Genomic DNA, 20,076 nt, shown 5'->3' on the forward strand with positions numbered 1-20,076 from the left:
GTAGGACGAGTAGCTTAAAATTATTATGTTTTTATACATGTATTGGTAACAGTGTTGCGGATTTGGCCGCTCAAATCGGATTTAAATCAAATCCGCATTTTTTCTAAAGGTAGTAAATCAAATCCAAATCAAGTCCGGATTTAATTTTGAGACGTTAAATCAAATCCTTTTAAATCCGGATTTGTTTTTCCGGACCTAAATCAAATCCACTTCTAAATCCGGATTTATCGAATCTTTTGACAAATCCGGGAGCCAAAATTCGTGCAGTAGCATTACTAGACCTATAACCGTGTCTACAAATTACTAATACTGCACGTATTCACTAAACAACGCTTAAATAACAGCGTGACGTGGCACAAAGAGCAATAAATTTCGTCTGATTGACGAGGATATAAAGGGCCAACCTATCAATCAGCTGGCCGAAATTTTATTCATATTTTAGGACAAATTTTTGAGTTTAGAAAGACATTTTCGGTTACGCCTGCTCGGCATGTACCAGACTATCAGTCACCACGCATCAGTCTGTGTCAGGGGCGGATCCAGACGCTCGGTTTGGGGGGGGGGGGGGGCTGTTTCTTTGTAGGAGCGCGTAGTGGGGGAGGGGGAGAGGGAAATTCAATGTATAAACTCACGTTTTTTGGGGGGGGGGCGATTGGGAGGGAGCAATTTGACGAGTTGCTTCTACTTACAGCCGTATGCTCGCTGCACCGCAGGAGCTATATAAATGATATCTATACCATTTGATAGAGAATGAGTTAGCGGTTCTAATGAATCTACCTTCAAGGGAATGCGTGTACCCGCTCAATAAAAGTTCGAAATCGTACATTTTTTCCGGAAGTGCTGTGTTCAGGAATTTTTTCGTAGCGCCCCTTTAAAGTAGGAGTCACGGGACTTTTTCCGCGTGGTGTCTTGAACCCATAGTTTTTATCAGCCAAATTTGAAGGATGTGGTAAAACAAGAAGCGCGTCAAAGTTGGGAAAAAATTCAAACCAACATTCGCCGCCGCAACCTTCCGCCTCTCCATATCGAAAACTGTTCATCGGATGGAGCTCAAAATTGTTGCATTTGTCATCAGTCGAGATGCTATCTAACATATATTTTTTCAAGGAAATTAAAAATTGTCAATTTCCCACCCTTGTCGATTTAAAATGGAACTACCCAAGAGTGGACAGGAGGCGACCTCACTGTGTCACTTCTAGCTTTCGCACGCCCCGTGCGGGCAACGGGCATGCCGAGCGTGCTCCCTCTTAGAGGTTGAAGACGCGCAGCCATTTCGGATCGTTGGGATCGTTGGGATCGTTGAATGTGGATGTTGTATTTCACGCGCGACCAGCCACCGTACGATTAGCTGGAAGCTAACACCGGCCGCGTCTTGGAGGGCATGAGTACTTCCCCCAGAGCTAGGCAGTCCCGAGCATTGCCCGAGCCCAGAGCTGTGTCGGCCTGCAGTGTGATAGATTCCTCGTCACGAAAAAAACTCGTCCTCCGTCATTTAATCCCCCTTGGCTCAGACGGCTCTCCTCGCCGGCGCGTAGCCGACAACTGGCCACTCCGCCGCGCGGAACTGCGCAATGCCAGTGGAAGAGGGGCGCAAAGGGAAGCCCAACGAAAATACATGTAATGGATGAATGATGGGAGTTGAGTTGAAGGCATCCAGAAAGAAAATAGTAAAACTTTATCGAAAATCAGCCGCACTTTCTGTTGCATTGCCAACACGTAATTCGTTAAGTGCCCTTAAATTTTTGTGTTACACCAAAATAGAAAAAGTGATACTGATAAAAATGTATTGAATCGTAGATGATTGGCTCACTCTGGGAGGGGCGGTGCACAACCCCCATCTCCATCATCACGTATCGTGTTGGTGTTGACTCGGGCTTCACGGGGCATGAACAATGTGGAGTTGGTAGCTATGGTACACCTTCCCAAAAGCGGATTTTGGATCAGGAACCTCCTCGTCATTTAGCACCGGGCGAACACGCCTCAGTGAAGGAGTTCCTATCGCGGGCCTAGGCTCAGCTACGCCCAAAAACACACGCCTACCATCAGTACTCGGAAGACCACAGGTCGTTGGTTACTATACCCTGAGGGTCAGAATTAAATGGATCATTAATAAATCGTGGGACATGTTACGAATACTTATACTAAACATGTAGCCCATGGGTCTATTTTAATGCTGACGTTTCGGGGCTTTGTAAAAATTTTCCTCGCGCAGTACAGGCTGTTGTAACCAAGGAAGAAAAAAAAAGGGGTATGCGAGGAAGAGTGGCACATCTTGCCATGATTGTCCGTGGGAGTAGGAAAGGCTTGCCTTCCCGAAATCACGAAATGATAGGACGTGATATATTTATTGTTCGTTTTCACTTTGTTTTTTTCGTGAATGGGTGTACCCATATGCATTCAATATGATGGCGAAGACCAAGAATTTCGCGACATGATTTGGCAAGCTTGAAAGGGGTCGTGCTGGAAGACTCACCTAGAGGTCCACGGGAAAGGTGCCCTCCAATTGACAGAATAACGTTAACTGCGTTCAAAGAACTGCAGCTGGTGTTCCCTCGGTGCGCTGAGGGGAAGTGATTGCAACAAAACGGCTACTCCTGTCGCTCTGGGGAGAGGACGCCGCTAGTGCGTGTGCAGATTTCAGACAAGGTCACATCAATTCGCGTAGAATGCGAAACGGCGCTTCGCTCAATTTCAAATCCATGCATCTTGTGAGGGAGCTTGGTGAAATCCACGCGCAAATCCGCTGAAAAAGGGGCGATTCAATCCAAATCCAAATCATTCGTGGAAAATGCGATTGAATCCAAATCCAAATCATACCTGGAATATGCGATTGAGTCCAAATCCAAATCATTAATGGAAAATGCGATTCAATCCAAATCCAAATCCTGCCCATATTTTTTTGCGCAAATCAAATCCCAAATCAAATCCGCCAGCCCTCCGGTGGATTTAAATCCGGATTTAAATCAAATCCGTGGATTCAAATCCGCAACACTGATTGGTAAGGTGCAAGCGAACGATTATGTATAGTCAACGTTTGTCAAGCGAAAGAAGTATCCGCGTTTATAAAATTCATGCTTTCTATTCCGTGTCTGTTTCGCCTCACGTAGAGAAAAAGATTCCTATGCAACACTACATTGTAGGCATCTATCTATGCATTGCATAATTGTTCCGAAGCTGCTGCGCCGGTGTGTCGTTGCACCACTTTCGCGGTAAAGCCAAGCATCGTTGACGTTCCAATTCAGAATTGGCCATAGTACAGTGAATGCCGTTGTATGGGACACATGCAGAGCAATCCTGATGAAATAAAAAGCAAGGGCGATAAGCATCCGTTGCGTCACCTTCTCCTTCTGCCGGCAGCAGACGCCGTCGGTCGTCAGAATCTGTGCCGGGAGGGCAAGATACTATCCGGCTGCCTCCGACTGCCGCTCCGGAGATCAGAAAGTGGTGACGTGGCGACGAGCGCCTGTCACGTGGCACCAGAGAGCAGTGACGTTCCCTGCCGCCTGAGCGTCAGCCGGCAGAAAACTGACTCGTGTGAATACAGAGTAAGAAGCAAGCGAGCTTGTGAAGATGATGCATAATGTAAAAACCCCGAGACTAGGGAACACAAAGAGACAGACACAAACACGAAGTCTCGTGTTTTTGTCTCTCCCTTCGTGTTCCCTAGTCTCGGGGTTTTAATATTATGCATGAATCAAGATGGCGCCTACATGCTGGCCGATAAGTGGATTTCGCTTGGATTCAGGCTTTTTGGGCAGTGCAACACCGACACTCACGTCAAAACAGGCTCCGCCCGTGAAGCGGCAAAAGATCAAAATATGGCCAAACTCTCTCAATATATGGCTCTGAGAAGGACCGGAGTCCTGCGCCATCTGTAGGGACGAGCGGGAAATTTTGTTGTCACGTGATCCTGTGGCTTGACAGTCATTGGCTGCTCCGTCCATTCTACCGTGGCCCGTGGCCGCCCTATGGTGGGCTAGAAGGACTGGTGTGCTCACCGCCATATCCAATACATGGAATGCACGATGCCCCTGTTTTGAAGCCAAGCTCCTGAGCTCTGGCGCTATGCGCTCGCTGCGAACCAAGCAGATTCTCGTTGAACTAGTCCAACATGTCCCGTGTGTGACGGTGTATGTGTGCTTGACTATTTTTATAGCGAATATATTTGGACCAGCACTACGTTCGTTTGCCGCACTGACTGTTTACTAGCATCCGCAGTTTTTTGTAGCTAAACCACGTGACATTTGCTATCGTCACGTCTGCCTAGCCGACGATCCCTGCAAGCGAAAGATATCAGAATGTTGCGAAGCATGTGACCGCATGTCTTATCTTCGTTGGATGATGACAGACGGGTCGAAAAACAAAACGAAGAGCGGCTACTGCGTCCGAGAGCTCGCCTCCTTGATGGTTTCTTTCTCTTCACGCTTTCTTTTCAGCCTAGATTATCGAGTTGCTGTGTACAGGAAGCTGGGAACATAGGCTGATGGTGGATTGTTGAACTAAATTGTCAATTAACTATGGCGCTTTCCATACAGTGTACCTCGCCGCACATCTTAGTTGTTACGTAATTATTTTGCTTCTTATGTAACGATATAAAGGAACATGGTATCGGCCGTAAAACACGAAACTGTAGCACCGCAGTAGTATTCTCTGTGCACGCACGGTTTTACTGTTGACCAGTAGAACGACTGAGTCATATATATATATATATAGAGAGAGAGAGAGAGAAGAAAAAATGCCACACTTGTATTATTAACCGAAAATGCTTGAATGGAATTGATGTTATACAAAGGGTTCCTAGAACATCATGTTAGACTCATTTTATCCACTGACTGGGCGGCCTAAGAGCGCTGTTAGCTTGACATTGTACAATAACAACAACTACACTGATGATGATAAAAGGGAAAATTCACCACCTGGATTTGTGGCCACAACCGACAACCACAATGCCGACATTATAGATTATGAAGATTCAAGTTGAAAAGCGTAATATACATGTGCCCTATGACTTGCTAAGTGTGCGCCTGGTGTGCCCCCCCCCCGCCCCCCGTCATATTACTTCTGTCATACTACCCTCACTCGTTCTGAGACCTTTGTCCTACATTTTGCATTTGACCCGTCCACCGTATGTGCATCTGTTTGCATTTTCATCGCTTGTAGGCGTCCTGGCGTGTCCCCGACTCTGTCGCGACTCATATCCCCATCTTTTTCTGTTACCTTATCACAGCCATCATCAGGTTATACTAAAAAGGGTGTAACATATAGTTACAAATGAAACCTATTGACATTGAATACGGTTAAGGATATAATGTCATGATTGTTGAGTATATGATCGCATGTTGGAGAGTAAATTAGGAAACCCTAACCGGAGTTTGAGACTTCATAAATGAGAATGTATTACTTGATATTGCCTTTTGCTATGAGGTACACTAGAATTCAAGAGTATTCTGCTTCAATACGTGATCTGTTCCTGGTGCCTACCACCCTTGACTGGAAATGGGACTGCCAAGTACTTGGTTGACATTCAGATCACAAGATGGTTCTTGAGATGCACCATATAAAATATATGACAGACCTAAAATCCAGATATTCCACGATTTTCCTTGGGCAGATCCTTGTACAATTTTAACTGGATCTGTAGCATCTCGAGAAATGTTAATATGGCCTGAAATTTTTTCAAGGCCACTGTCCACAACAAAGTTCGTGTACAGCGGGGGGGGGGGGGGGGGTAATATGTTTATTAAGAAAAAAAAGAAGGAAAGGTTAGCCAGGCAATGAGCTTGCTTGCTATTCCAAGAAAAAATGGGGAAAACGAAAAAGTGAAGGAAGGAAAGACAAAGGAAAAAACGGGGAAAACGAAAAAGAAAAGACAAGGTTTACACTCAAAGACCATGGCTGACACGCGAAGCTTAGCATCTTAAACGTCGCATAAACAAAATTAGACGGCGATGGAAACTAACCATGGTTCCAGGTTTGACGAATGCACTGAAAGAGGAAATGAGTAAATTAAGTGAGACTGAAAAGAAATATTATAGCCACGTCTTTGTTGCGTACTCCCAGCAAATTTGACATATGACTAAAAGTATCGAGCAAAAGAGGAACAAAATGACGCACAGCAGAGAACAGATTATATAGAAGATGTGGCAAACTCCTAATCAGGGTGTCGAACCGAAACGTTTTTCGTTCCGTTTTTCGTTCCGGTTACATCATAAACGATCCGGTACCGGTTCTGCTCCGGAGCAAAAAAATAACGGTTCATACCGGTTTTTAACCGGTTCCGCTTCTGCTGGGAATATTCATCCCCACACACAAAAAAAAAATCAGTGTTACAATGTAAACCCGTTTATTCCGCTTACACGGTATTTAATATCAATAGACAGCTGTGAAATTGGTAGCTCCTAGCTAGACCCCGAGCTAAACCCCGAGCTATGGGGTAGCGTTCCACTCCCAGAGTGGAAAACTTCCCCACTTCATCACCGGAATATATATGTTGTTGTTGGTAGCTCCTGGTTCCTGTAGGTTAGTGTCTGTTCAAATGGGCTTTCTCCTTTATTGAAGCGCATGCTACAAACGGACTTGTTTGTCGTGATGTCATACGTAAAGTAATTTCTTGCTGGGTTGGAGCGATTGCGTCCCATACGAATGTCTGTTGCTACTGTCTAGCCAGCAATCACCACCGCACGAGTAAGACGCAAATCGAGGAACACCTTCATTCACAAACGCGCTCGACGGCTCCGTTTTATTTTCTTCCTGTCCTGTCCACAAAAGAGTTGCCACTTTGCACGGGCTTGCCCTCGCGTATGCGTAAATGTATTCAACTTAGCTGCTCTCAAACAAGGGACGCGTTGCGCGACATTACCGATAAAGAAGCCGTTATGCAGCCCCCTTGGGTCGCTGTTTAGTTGAGGAGATTTTTTGGGGATCAAATTAAAACGAACACTACGGCACATTGCTAGAGAGTCACATGTACCTCGAAGTCCGTGTGGGTGCGCGAACTATAAATCATTACGAAGGGAGCTTAAGGGTCATACTATACCGACATACATTCCACCGTAAACATAACCCTCGTAAAGTATCCGTGACATGACTTCAGAGCACACGACGTCTGTTTCATTCGCCTATCCGTAGTCCAAACCGGCGAAGTTCTTGGACCGAAAACCGGTAAATATATTTTCCGGTTTCCCTCCTGAGCGAAAAAAACGTATACAGTTTCGATTCCGTTCCGGTTCGCACCAAAATAGCGTTTTTTTTTTTTCGGTTTTCGGTTCCGGTTTTCGGTTCGCTCCGACACCCTGCTCCTCATAGATCTATCCTATAGACCTATCACCGTTGTCGCACAACTTAAACCCCCAAATTATTATTAGTATGATATTACTTTAAATCAGCACTTGTATCTCTATTTCTTATTATGCCACTGTGGGAGGTAAATATGAAGAAGTCTTCTGCGGGTAGATTGGCAAAGGAAAAAAGTGGATATGCTAGCCCAAAAAGTCGCGGGGCTGATTACTCCAGCACGCGATATTGTGGTCTTCTGGGCAAGACAATATTCCGAATGATTTTCTTAGAAGGTACACCGAGTAAGCTGCGCACACCTAATACCAAGATCATGGATTGGCTTCGGGACTGATTCCCTGCCTGATCGAACCCCATACATCTGGGGCATACGGCAGGAGTCAGTCCTGAGATTTTTACTGTTTCTTGTCTATAAGCACGATATGTCAAGTAACATTAATTGTAAAGCATGTTTATTCTGCATAACATATCGCGGTATATATTCCGAAAAATCTAGGGATGTCTGAAAGTGCGTCTTCAATATGCCTTTCTATTTTTTGTGTGCTTTGCTTATGGCTCACCTTGCTCGCCTCATATTACTGCAAGGGAGTTTAGAACACATCAACGAGTGGTGTTACAAATTGCAAATCAAGTTGAACACCGACAAAACTGTGTCTATGCTGTTATATGTAGAACAAAGGCTTTGCCAACATCATATACTTGCGAGACAGCTTAGTACAAATATCTTGGGGTGTCCGTCCCGTCCGATTTCAGATGGAATTTTCACGTGTGCTTAATGGGCGTCACAGTGAAAGCCTCTTCTATCTCAGAAGAGCACTTCATTGTGCTACTGCTTAGGGCAGACTACCGGTATATAGAACACTCGTGCTACCGATCGTCACGTTGGCGAAGGTAACTTGGGGCCCCTTTGCTGCGTCTCCTTTGCGGGTTTCTTTCGAATTGTCGCCACTATATGAGTGTATTATGTGTATATATTATATAATTAATGTACGTTCCCTACTCCTTCCCGGGTCCCTTCTGGGACCAGCAGTATTCTGAAATAAATGGATAAATCGTTATATTTTCGTGTCGTCCCATTTGTCTTCCGGATTCCTTCCCTCTACTGACTGCTCATATGCAGACTGTAATCAGCAGTTCTATCGCTTCCGTTGGTTAGCTGCAGTTAACGTGTATCTCACGCTTATAGCCCACCACCGACTTAAACATTTCTATCACAATCCCCCGTCACGGGACCTCGCAACCTGGAAGGTAAAGGTCGCTCAAATGAAGGGAACGATGAGCACATGTCACGAATATTACTACCCAAAGGCAGAACCGGCTGCTCGAACACGTCTTTATCGTTATCAAAGTACACGTGTCCCAGACCCGAGGGCTGATAGGGACGCGGCGATGTCAGCAGTGATATCTAGGTGTGCCATTCGTTTGCTCCTGCAGGTGACACTCAAGGGGCATTTTGCATTCAGAGCAAAGAAAAGGCACGCTCATGGGTTAACGGCAGGTGTGTAATCACGTGACGAGTAGCACTGAAATGACCCGCGAGAGGGGATTAGATCGCAAAGCGCCGAGATACGCTTGGCGCCATCTCTCGGCAGGAACATCGGCGGGTACATATGACAACCACCGAACGGCACACCAGTCCTTCTAGCCCACCATAGCCGCCCTCCGTTTTCCCCGAGCGGCATGCGCGCCCGTCGGCGTGCCGCGTCGTCTGCTCATCTAAACCGGCAGAGCGCTCATGTTTCTCGTTGAATGCCAAAAACAAATCGCGTCTTGCAGCTCACGCTAGAGCCCTGCCCGGGTCCGGCGACCCGGCCCGCGGGTCGGACTTTGCTCTGACAGAACATGCCAGCACCCCGGGGCCAGTGCACGGGCCGACAAACACGTCTCCTGCGTGAGCCCTGCAGGTGGGTGGTGGGTGGGTGGGTGTCAAGACCTGTAAAAATTACTTTTCGAAAGTAATTGAATCACGATTACAAGTACTTGTTCACAAAAGTAATTACATTACAGTTACAATTACTCATTTTCTATTGTATTTCAATTACAATTACTGAAAAAAGTAATTGCATTACACTGAATTACATTCACAAAGTTGACCGCAACGTGCAAGATTTGATGTACACATTTATTGCACATGTTCTGAAAGATGGTGGTAGTTGTGCTTGTGGTAGAAAAACAGGTTAGAGATGTCTTACACAAGGACAAGACTCTTGCCATGTTAAAGAAATACCGAACATCACAGTCAAAAGGCTTTCTTTCTTCAGGTATGTGAACAAAGTGCAGATCATGAGTGGAGCTTGTAACGTCCATTGACTTTCAACAGTAAGGCATATCTCAAAATTCTTGTCTGTAAGGCTGCCACGTCTCCTTGTCATAACAAGACCAGCAACCGAAAACAGACGTTCCACTGGTTCACTGCTGCGCAGCCGAACATTGTACTTCTTGAACACCTCGAGCACACAAGGAAGATCTTTCAAGCACTCTAACGACTCTGAAGTGCGGGTCGATACCCACAATTCGTACTCCTTTTCCAATGGTGCAAGAGTTTTGCTCCTTCCACATTCGAATGTAAAAAATCTGTACCGAAAAATTGCACCGATCTGAATCGAGTCTTTGGGTAATCAATGTGAAAAAAAAAGAAGAAAAAAAAAGAAACGGTGTGGAACTGACCCAAACTTTAAACATTGGGACTTCCCAGATAGCGTTCAAAGTAATTCCGAAAGTAATTAAAAATGCGTTACGCGTTACTTGTAAAAGTAATTCAATTACAGTTACAATTACATAAAACCTAATGTAATTCTGGAAGTAATGAATTACTCAGAAAGTAATTAATTACAGTAATTCAATTACTTGTAATTAATTGCTTTACAGGTCTGGTGGGTGTGGATATGCGTTGCCAATACAGCCATTATACACGTTAAGCTGACGTAAAGCCAGAAAAGTGCACGGTTTTCCGATACGCTTCTATGCGAAAGTGCAAAAATGGTAGTACATACCAGCGGCGCTGGTATGTACTATGTAGTGAGTAATATGAAGTGAGTGTAATATGTAGTGAGGCGTCGGCAACTGCCTTTCTCCCTGTTCGAAATTGACTCTTCTAGCCGCGCGCCGGCGCTTGCTTCCATGGGGACCTTCACCTACTGTCTTGCTTACTCCGTGCCGGGGGTTTTGTAACAAGGACCGGGCAGGTTGGTACACACTGCTGACAGTTGCGACGCAATACTCAAAAGACGAGACAGACGATGTCGCACACTTTCAACCACTTTTACTATGAATCAAAGAAACAAACATGAAGATACAGACCAAGACTACACCCCCCAGGTTTCTTCCTCTCCCCCTCTTTCATCCAAACCACGTGCCTTTATTTATCAGGTCTTTTTTTTTTTTTGTCAAAAACGCGGTAGGGGAGCTCACACATTTATCTTTTTCTTTCTTTAGCTTTCAACGACCTGCCTGATATGCGTATCATGAGATCGATAAATTACCTGGGTGACCTCGGAACTGCGGGTCACACCCACACTTCAAAACGTGATCCGCCAACTGCCTTGTTTCCATGTTCTTGCAATCTTTGACTTATACCCTAGTCAGACAGCATTACAAATGTCAATTGCGAGAAATGGCCTTCGGCCTCTCAAATGACCTTTGTTCGGGGGCGCCTGCCAGACAGGCGGGAAAGGAGTGCTCCTCAACTGGACTGCCCTCACCGACTCCCTTTTTCGGTTTCGTTTTCCCTGTCTGCTGCGGAAATTTGAAGTTGGTCTGTGCGCCACAAATCAAGATGCAGAAGTCATATGCACTTCTCTAAATAGGATCTAAATACGTTTACACAGTTTCACTCCAATATCCGCATTTTATAGGTCATCCTACATTCAGCTGCGAAGGTAGCTAGGGTACAATGGCATAACACTGTTGTCGAGATTGCTCCTTTCTGCACCTCAAATGTCGTTGGGGGTCTCCTTTCGCGTTGGTGGTCATTTCTTAGAAAGGTCCTTTGAGCTGCCGTCTGACACGGCTCTGAGAGGTCATTTTTTGCAAATGAAAATTCGCCGAAGTCCTTCGAGCATGCCGTCTGACTGGGGTATTAAACACCTGCCTGTCTCCCCAATATACCGTTTGCCACAACTTAAGGGTATAGAGTACTCTCCCCCAACTTTACAGTCCACGCTCGAATTTCTGTTTTATTTTACACGCATTACGTGACGCTTTGTTCGCGACATACCCCGGTAAGAACGAGAGCTTCTTCTTCACAGTGGGGACGACCCTAACGTTGACCTTTCAACCTAATTTACCACGTAAACAAGAAGACCTGATAAATACAGGCACGTGGTTTGGATGAGAGAGGGGGGAGAGGAGGAAACCTGGGGGTGTAGTCTTGGTCTGTATCTTCATGTTTGTTTCTTTGATTCATAGTAAAAGTGGTTGAAAGTGTGCGACATCGTCTGTCTCGTCTTTTGTGTATTGCGTCGCAACTGTCAGAAGCGGGGGTATTCCCAGGATTTTCATCTCGGAGGGGGGGGGAGGTGTCTCGTAAAGGGGGTGACGCCCATATGTGGAGCTTTTCTGGCGTTTTTGGCCTTTGGCCACAGACAATGACGCCACTGTGGCGTCATAGTCTCTGACGCCACAGGAGGCGCACTGCGGCGTCCACTTGCGGATTCCACTGCGGCGTCACTCATGATCACAGTTGTCTCGCGACGTAAAGCCACAAACTGTTATGAAATTTTATTTCCTGCGCTCTTTCATTGTTCGCAGCTTCCCAGAGGGCCATCATATGCTCCATAGCTGATGCAAGCAGGAATGTTTTCAACAACTTTCCGCAGAATATCTGCAGCTATCTCGTTCTTATCGGGGCCATCACAAGCAAGATACCTCTCACATGGAGTAAGAGATGTGCTGCCCATTGCAGGACAGACCGGAATTATTAGCAAAACAAGAGGAAAAAAATATATACGGCAATTATGGTATTCGTGTCTAGCGACTGACACGAATCAAGTATTCGTGAGTTTCATCTATACCGCGTCGTTACACTAGGGTGCTCCTGACCCATTAAGACTACCAGTTTTATCAAGCACGTAACATAACCTAATGGAAGCCATTATAGAAATGTCAGTACAGCAGTTCGTGTTAATCCAGCGAAAGGCTAAGTGACTACGGGGTAAAGAATATTTTATTTCGTATCATAAATCAACCTGGTTCGAAGACTCAGTTTCTAAAATGCCTTCGACGAACATTACGCGCTTCCTACGAAAATTCTAAAGAAGACGTGAATCTTCGTAGTTTCGGTTTCGGATTCTCCAAGGTTAGCTGACGTCATCGGGAGATGTGGCGTCTGCACCTCAGTGGCACCTGCAGTGGCCGCCCATGCGGCTGATGGCGGGCCGATTCTATAGCTACGACCGCTGAAAGCAACGTCGTGATTGGCGGAGATTTTGCGATCAGCCATTGTCTCAATAGGTGGGGTTGGCGCAGCTGCTCACGTTGGAGGACTGCCGACAGTTGTGAGGAGACAGAAATGGACCTTGTATGGGAAATATTCCCCGGTGGCGCACCTGATGACGTTCATGCTTCTCAAAACTAGAAATACATACACATTACATTTCCCCTTATATAAGGAACCAATATTTTTTGCTGAGTGCAGCGTGAGACGCGTAGATTGCAATCGCTTCAATTCGGTAGGAATCTGAAGATTCGAGAAATAACCCGGTTTTCAGTTTCACAGTAACTTTGCTGAGGTACCATCATACGAAATGACCTCACACGAAGCGCAATAACTTGTGACAACTTGTGACGAACCAACAGAACAACACACACAAGTATTCATGTGGAAGTTACACCCGCTGTCACCTGAAGCCACACCACACAAGTGCATGTCGGAACATGCCTCTTTGCAATGCGTGTATTGCAGCCATCAACGTAGAGAAATTGGACCAATTCATCATCCTTCGCTATGGCAACACGGATTCGAGCCGGCCGTCTCTCTTGGTGTCTCTTCCTTACGACGCAGCGTTTATCGCAGCCGCTCCAACAACCATCGACAATTGGGTAAAACTTCTGGACGGCGTCGAAATTCGAAACATACCCATGGCCACTACGAAAGACGACGCCAGCAAAGTTATTGCTGTAAGCTATCTTTTTGCTTCGTTGTGGAGAGATATTGTGAAGGGGCTCGTTATTTTATTCCCCCCATTCCATCCAGCAATGGGGAGAGTATCGCCTGTGGCGATGAAACTCCCCACTCTCCAAGGTCGAAAATAAAGTTGTTGTTGGACCTTCAAGCCCTTCTGTGTGCCGGTGCCGTTACGGGACGAACGAACCCTCTTATAGCGAATTCCGCTGGCCGTTGATGCAAGAAAGGTCCAAGCGTGAACAGGGGCGGATCTAGAGGGGGGGGGGGGGGGTTAGGATGCCTTGACCTTCCCTCAATTTCGGTCTACACATAGTGTTTAATTGGCCTAGATCGTGTATCTATCATGCTGGCAAAGGCTGAACCCCCCCCCACACACACACACCCTCAGAAAAATCCTGCTCCCCCCCCCCCCTCCTGCGCGTGAAGGTTACACTGGTCGCATTTTACAGGGCGTTTCGTTCGTTTCTACAGCGAAACCACAGCGGCACACAACACTGCACTGCACGGCGGAAACTACCGGAGTGACACAAGCCTGTCATTTCTGTAACTACACTGAATCGGGTGCTTTTCGTAAAAGCGCCATCTTGTCCTGGTCATACGTCATAGAAAACGTCAGTTTGAGGTCATGTGGCTTTGTTTACATGTCGTCTGCTTGCGTGTGCTTGCGAAGCCAAGGGATGAACGTATTTTGCCAGCGGTGCTTCTTTCGCAATATGGTAACCAATCTGTCCTTAGTTTACTTACTAGTACATCGCATCCGCTCAGTGCGTCTTACGCAGGGTCGTCATCACGTCTTTGGAAGTGGTCAACAGTACGTTGCCTCACGTACAAAAGTGTGTATTTTACTGCAAGATTATCGGATAAGATAATTACCGTGGTGGAAGGACGTCCGAAACGGCGCACAGAAACACTTTGACACACAGTTTGAACACAGACGCTTTGGTCGCCGACCACCACCGACCACGGGTGCAGTCACGGGTGCAGCACGTGTGCGTTGACGCTTGCTGTGACGTGTGACCAGGACCTGTGCAGAATGCGTTACGTTGAACGCTTTCATCTATGGGGTAATACAATGGGAGACACTCCTGTGACCTAGAACGACCAACAGAATTCGCCATTTGTCATTCTTATGGAGCGTTTGAGTATGGAATCGGTAGGGCAACTATACGTATAGACAGCACTAAAGTCAATGAAACGGGTTAGAATCACTAAATAAGCTTCGCTTCAGAGTATCGACACTGAGGTCCAAGGGAGAGCAGGAGCGCTATCTTGTTTCCGCACCACACCGGTAGCATCCCCCAGTTTGAGGATCAAGGACAGCTAACATAATGCTCGCTGTGGGATAGAGAAGCGTGTACGATTGTTGTGCGATAATCCATGTATTGTCTACTAGAGCGTACCGAGGATGTCAAGGTGAGCTCAAGATTGTCAAGAGATCAACCTTGATGAGCTGCTTTCAAGAGAAAGGAACATTTGACCCGCGCACGATAGATGGCATCGTGCGCTAAAGTGCGCTCTGAAGATCGCATCGTGTGGCTACCGAGCCGTGGACACAAAATGGAGCGTGCTCGCTCTTGGTACTCAGTGTCGGTACTCTGAAGCGAAGCTTATTTAGTGACTCTAGAACGGGGATGATGCCGTTCGCCGCCGCGCCATAAGATGGCAGAGCTTTGAAGTGAAGCAAGTGATTGCTTTTTGCGCAGAACGTGAAGGCCGGAGCCAGCAAAATGATGCAGAGTGTGGGAGCAAAGTCAAGTGAGCCCATTCTAACTGCTACCTTTATGACCGCAGACTACGGCAAGATTACGCCTCCCCCCAGTGACTTCAAAGATGTGATCAGGTATAATAACGCGTAATCATGTTCGTGTGCACATGGACCACAGCAATTTTCTTGCAGCCTTTTGGACTTCAGCGTGATAGTGACGCACTACGATATGACTGAGGGTAGGAAACCGACAGATACGGTTCACCCGAATTCCAAGGTCCTACTCGTAAGTTCACCCGCGTGCTAATCACACTGTTAGAAATAGTCAGAAATGAAGCTGCGGTGTACAGACGCCCCCACCCTCTATAGACCCTTGATGTTGAATTTCGATACTACACGACAGCAAGTGTGGTGCTGTCACACGCTGTAACCGTTTTCAGACCTTTAAAGTTGTTACAATGTGCGTGGTGCACGCCCTTTTCGGTGTAATGTTGCTAATCTCCTCGTATATTGTCTGTTCTAAAAAAACACTCTCTCGAAATATCAACACAGTACTGTAGACAGTATTGTAGACACTTAACACGAGCTGGATGATCGGTAGCGATGCATACAGGGTGTCCCAGTTAAATGCGAACATATATTTTAAATATATATATATATACATCACTTTTTCCGAGGTCAAATCAATTCCAATATAGCATATGCTGAAGGGCGCTCCTTAGGAGGGCATTACCAAACTCCTAGGCAATGTCCCAATGAGGACATCTGGTCCCCTCGACCAGACGGACCAGCGGACGATCTATGGAATGGATTTTTGTTCTGAAAACGGCTCCGGTATCAGGTAACCGAAGAGGCCAGATGTCCTCATTGGGACAACTTCGTAGCTTCTATAATTAAAAAGTTAATTATTGAAAGTTAATTAAGACATTGCCTTAGGAGTTTGCTAATGCCCTCATAAGGAGCACCATTCAGCATATGCTATATTGCAATTGATTTCATCGCAGAAAAAGTTATATATATTTTTAAAAATATGTTCACATTTAGCTGGGACACACTGTATATGCTTTGGCACGTATCTACGATATCCAAGAAATAATGAAAGCAAGATTTGCTCTGCCACATGATCTTTTGCGATGCTTTCTGAATTCGATAAAATACCAGGCAACGAGATTTAATGGCGCACATATTTAAAGGTGTGAAAAAGCTCACAATGGAACTGACGAAAATATCATCTATGAGCCATTGTGCTATTGAATACTTTTCCTTCCTTGCTTTGCACAACATTCTATCGTTTTGCTTTGACATCACAGGTCCACGCGAATACCGGGGAATTATTAATTGTATAGGGCGGTCCGATGGGCGACGACAATTCGGAACGGACGTGGAAATGTCTGAAATGCCTCCTATCCATTTCCATGGGAACAGTATTTACACCGCACTCCACAAGGTGTGTGCTCACAACGCTCTTCATGCGCCAGTGTTGTACCCGCTACCAGAACGAAGCAACGGAATACCGCTACCTGTTACTCCACGAAAAAGTAGCGCGCTACCGAAGAAAAGTAAAGTAATTCCTATGCCGCTTCACTTTTCCGCTATCGGGTACCATTTAGGAAAACAACTCACTCTAGGCACCTCGTTGCCGAATGCGTTCTAAAGACGGCGTAATATATATTTTCGCTCAAATAACCAGCACGTGGCATAAAGTACACATACATACAGCCAAGGCATAATATTTCACATTGGTCTTGATCTCGAGATGATGCGCATTTTCGGCGTAATTTAGCTAACTTTAGTAATTCTCCCCCCAATGTTTCGAACACAAGACTGATTTTCTGCAATAACCTTCCGTCTGCTTCATGTTGACTCCGTGGTCAAGTGACGCAACTGCCATCATAAATGACCACTCATCAAGTCATCAAAAAGTGTCTACCACGTGGTGAAAAGATCAAACGAATGGCATAGTCAATAGATAGGAAAACCAGTAGAGACGAGCTCCATCTAGGGGTAAACACAGCGGATAGAGCCGGATAGAACCCAAGAGCCTGAGGGTAAAGCAGTGGTGTAAATGTAACATCCCTGACCGGCAATCAGGAGGGTCCAGGTTCAACCCCTGGTGCTGGCACCCATTGGCTTAAAACACAATGGAAAGAAACTGTCCTGAGGCTGCAGCGCACAGAACAGCCCGCCGCTGTCTGGCTTTTTTCGACGACTGCCATACCTCTACTCATTGGCCTTTTCGTGAATTAATTGTCGGCATAATCAGTGTTTTCTCTCACCATGACTAACGCAAGAAGAATAGACAGGTATCGCTTTCTGAGTTCTGACTCTGGGTGCTGTTGGAATACTGCAGCAAAGCTTAGGTCCCACGGGAATTAGGAGTTACTGTTGTTGCCAACCCCTGGCTTCCATTCTTCCAGCCACAGTACGGCTTGTCTTACAAGGCGTTTGACTATACAAAAAACTACGTTTAATGCGTCCTTTCTTCTTCTACTTATTATTATTATTATTATTTTTTAAGTATGAGTTCCTAGTGTCGGACTCGTTCCGAAATGCCGCATTTACAGAAAAAAAAAGAACACGAAAGACAATTTTGGAACTTTTCTACACATGTCAAACGCTGAACGAAGACGAAGACGAAGAACGAAGACGAAGGAGCATAGTGTTCGGACGTGTGTTCTCTTGGCTCTTGATCTTTGGATACATTTTCGTGGTCGCCCCGGACGTTGTCGTCATCTGAGTGACGCCTTCTACCGGGACAGCAATGTCAGACCGCACGCCGTCGAAAGACTGGGCTTTTAATGCGTCTGTCCCTGCTGGGACGTCTGTAGATGACATCGTCGATGCAAGTGAGGCGGTCGACGGAGATGCAACAGTTTTCAGCGTACAACACCTGGGAGAAACTTCCTTCCAGGTGGTAGTCTACTCAGCTAGCGCCATGAAGAAGGTTCATGCGGCTGGTAGTATTAAGGTTGAGAATGAAAGTGTAGAAATCGTCCCCGTGGGTCCCAGAGTCGTCAACGTCATCTGTCGATATCTTCCAGTTTTCATCCCAAATGAATGTCTTCGTAGTGCCCTTCATCCACATGGCAGGGTCCTGGATATCTTATTGTCGGTACAAGGGTATAGGACAACAGTGAGAAATGGGGACAGAGTGGTGAAAATCGAGATGTCCGTGAACAACCCGGTTCCTAATTTTCTTCGTGTACTTGGCCATCGCGTAACCTTTGATTACGTTGGCATGAAGAAAGTCTGTCGACGTTGCAAAAAAGAGGGTAATTTTAAGGCTGCTTGCCGCGAAGAATTCTGCGAGCGGTGTAGCACGTTCGGTCACCCAACGTTATCCTGTCGGCGACCCTGTCAAAGGTGTGGAGTCAACCATGCTACCGCTGACTGCACAGAGAGGCGTCCGTATTCTGAAGTATTGGTCTCGCCAGCGGCTGCTTATCCGCCTCTACACGATGCCCCCGCCGATCCCCGGAAGCAGGAGGCTGAAGATTTGCCCGTTGAAGCACAAGGAGTGCTGACAGAAACTCAAGTAGCTCATCTGCCATCCAGCGCAGTACAAAAGGTGTCGCCGTGTGCGGAGAGGAATGATTCAATGGAAGTTTCATCTGAAGACTCCAACACGGTTTGCTACTTATCAGAGAATGCATCGCTGGATCAGAAAATGGATTCCGAGGGTGAGTCTCCCTTGACTTCTAGTTCTCCAGGTGACAATGTTCCTGCCGACGAGAACTTCGTGTCTCCTCCGCCATGCGCTGGTCCGCCAGTTGCTGCATCCTCAACGAATGGGTCACCTGTGGATACTGTTCAGGTGGACTGTAGTCGGCCAGATTCCAAGAGAATAATGAGCTCAACGAGTAACCCCAAGGAAGTGAAAAAGAAGCGAGTTGACAGCGACCACGTAATGGAGCTTAGTACGGACTCCGGATCTTCCCAGGAATGATGATGAGCCTTTTACTCTTCATGTGACTAAGCCTTCTCACTCTGAATGCCCAGGGACTTAAATGCCCGGATAAGCAGCGTGAGATACTGCACCTTGCTCGGGTGTCCTCTTGTGACCTATTGCTCCTCCAGGAAACGAACTTTAGTTCGCCCAAAGATGTATGTGATTTTCGTAGGCGGTTTTCTGTTAACTGTTTCTTCTCGTTGGGGTCTGCGCGGTCGGAGGGGGTCGGTGTAGTTGTCTTCCGACCGTCGCTGCTTCGTGATTGTATTTGTTGTTATGACGCTGCGGACCACGTAGTGTGTCTTGATATTTACATCGCAAACTGTAAAGTTCGTGTTCTTAACGTGTACGGGCCCGCTCGTCCAAGGTTATCTAACGCTTTTTTCCAAACTTGCACTCGTTCATGCTTGAACCGCATCCACTTATATTAATAGGGGATTTTAACTGGGTTTTAGATTCTCGCAGGGATGTATCTGGTCCAGGTTTCGGCCGGCCTACGTGGAACGCGCGTGAACTGAGGCGAATAGTGCAGCAGTAATCCTTAACTGATGCCTGGGTCCATTTGTATGGCAACCAGTTCAACTACACTTGGTCCCGTGGGAACTCGCTTAGTCGTCTGGACAGAGCATATGTGCCTAATGAATACGCTGACTGCATCTTTCAATGCCGAACGTCACCGTTTCCTGTCTCGGTGGGATATATTTCAGATCATGTACCTTTTTTCGTCACGCTGGATCTCTCGACTTTTGAAACTCGAGGGCCCGGCTGGTGGAGGCTAGATAGCGCAATATTACACGATCCCGAAGTTACTTCAGAAGTAGAGGTGACAATGCGTGACTCTTTGCGTGATATAGACTTCGACCCGGTCGTCTGGGACACCCTTAAGCGGCACTGGTCAGAGCTTTTGATCGCAGCTGGTAGACGCAGGAAGGTTGCTCTCACTGAACATTTAAATGAACTTCGTCATCGAATGCTCATAGTAAAACGTGGAGGGCCCCTTACGTT

General features: G+C 46.4%; 1 protein-coding gene across 7 annotated transcripts in view; it reads left to right on the plus strand.

The window, feature by feature from the left end:
* The window catches only part of LOC135395412 (uncharacterized), a 50,203-nt gene that overhangs the window by 12,581 nt on the left and 17,546 nt on the right, over nt 1–20,076 (plus strand). For 6 of the 7 annotated variants that reach the window (XM_064626631.1, XM_064626633.1, XM_064626629.1 and 3 more), the window contains 4 exons: nt 12,043–12,171; nt 13,196–13,410; nt 15,121–15,257; nt 15,315–15,408. In XM_064626631.1, coding sequence (XP_064482701.1) covers nt 12,043–12,171; nt 13,196–13,410; nt 15,121–15,257; nt 15,315–15,408 — 575 coding nt within the window. The remainder of the gene's footprint in view (nt 1–12,042; nt 12,172–13,195; nt 13,411–15,120; nt 15,258–15,314; nt 15,409–20,076) is intronic. The other variant, XM_064626632.1, reaches the window with a different exon arrangement.

Source organism: Ornithodoros turicata, chromosome 5 (assembly GCF_037126465.1).
Source record: "Ornithodoros turicata isolate Travis chromosome 5, ASM3712646v1, whole genome shotgun sequence".
Classification (NCBI taxonomy): domain Eukaryota; kingdom Metazoa; phylum Arthropoda; class Arachnida; order Ixodida; family Argasidae; genus Ornithodoros; species Ornithodoros turicata.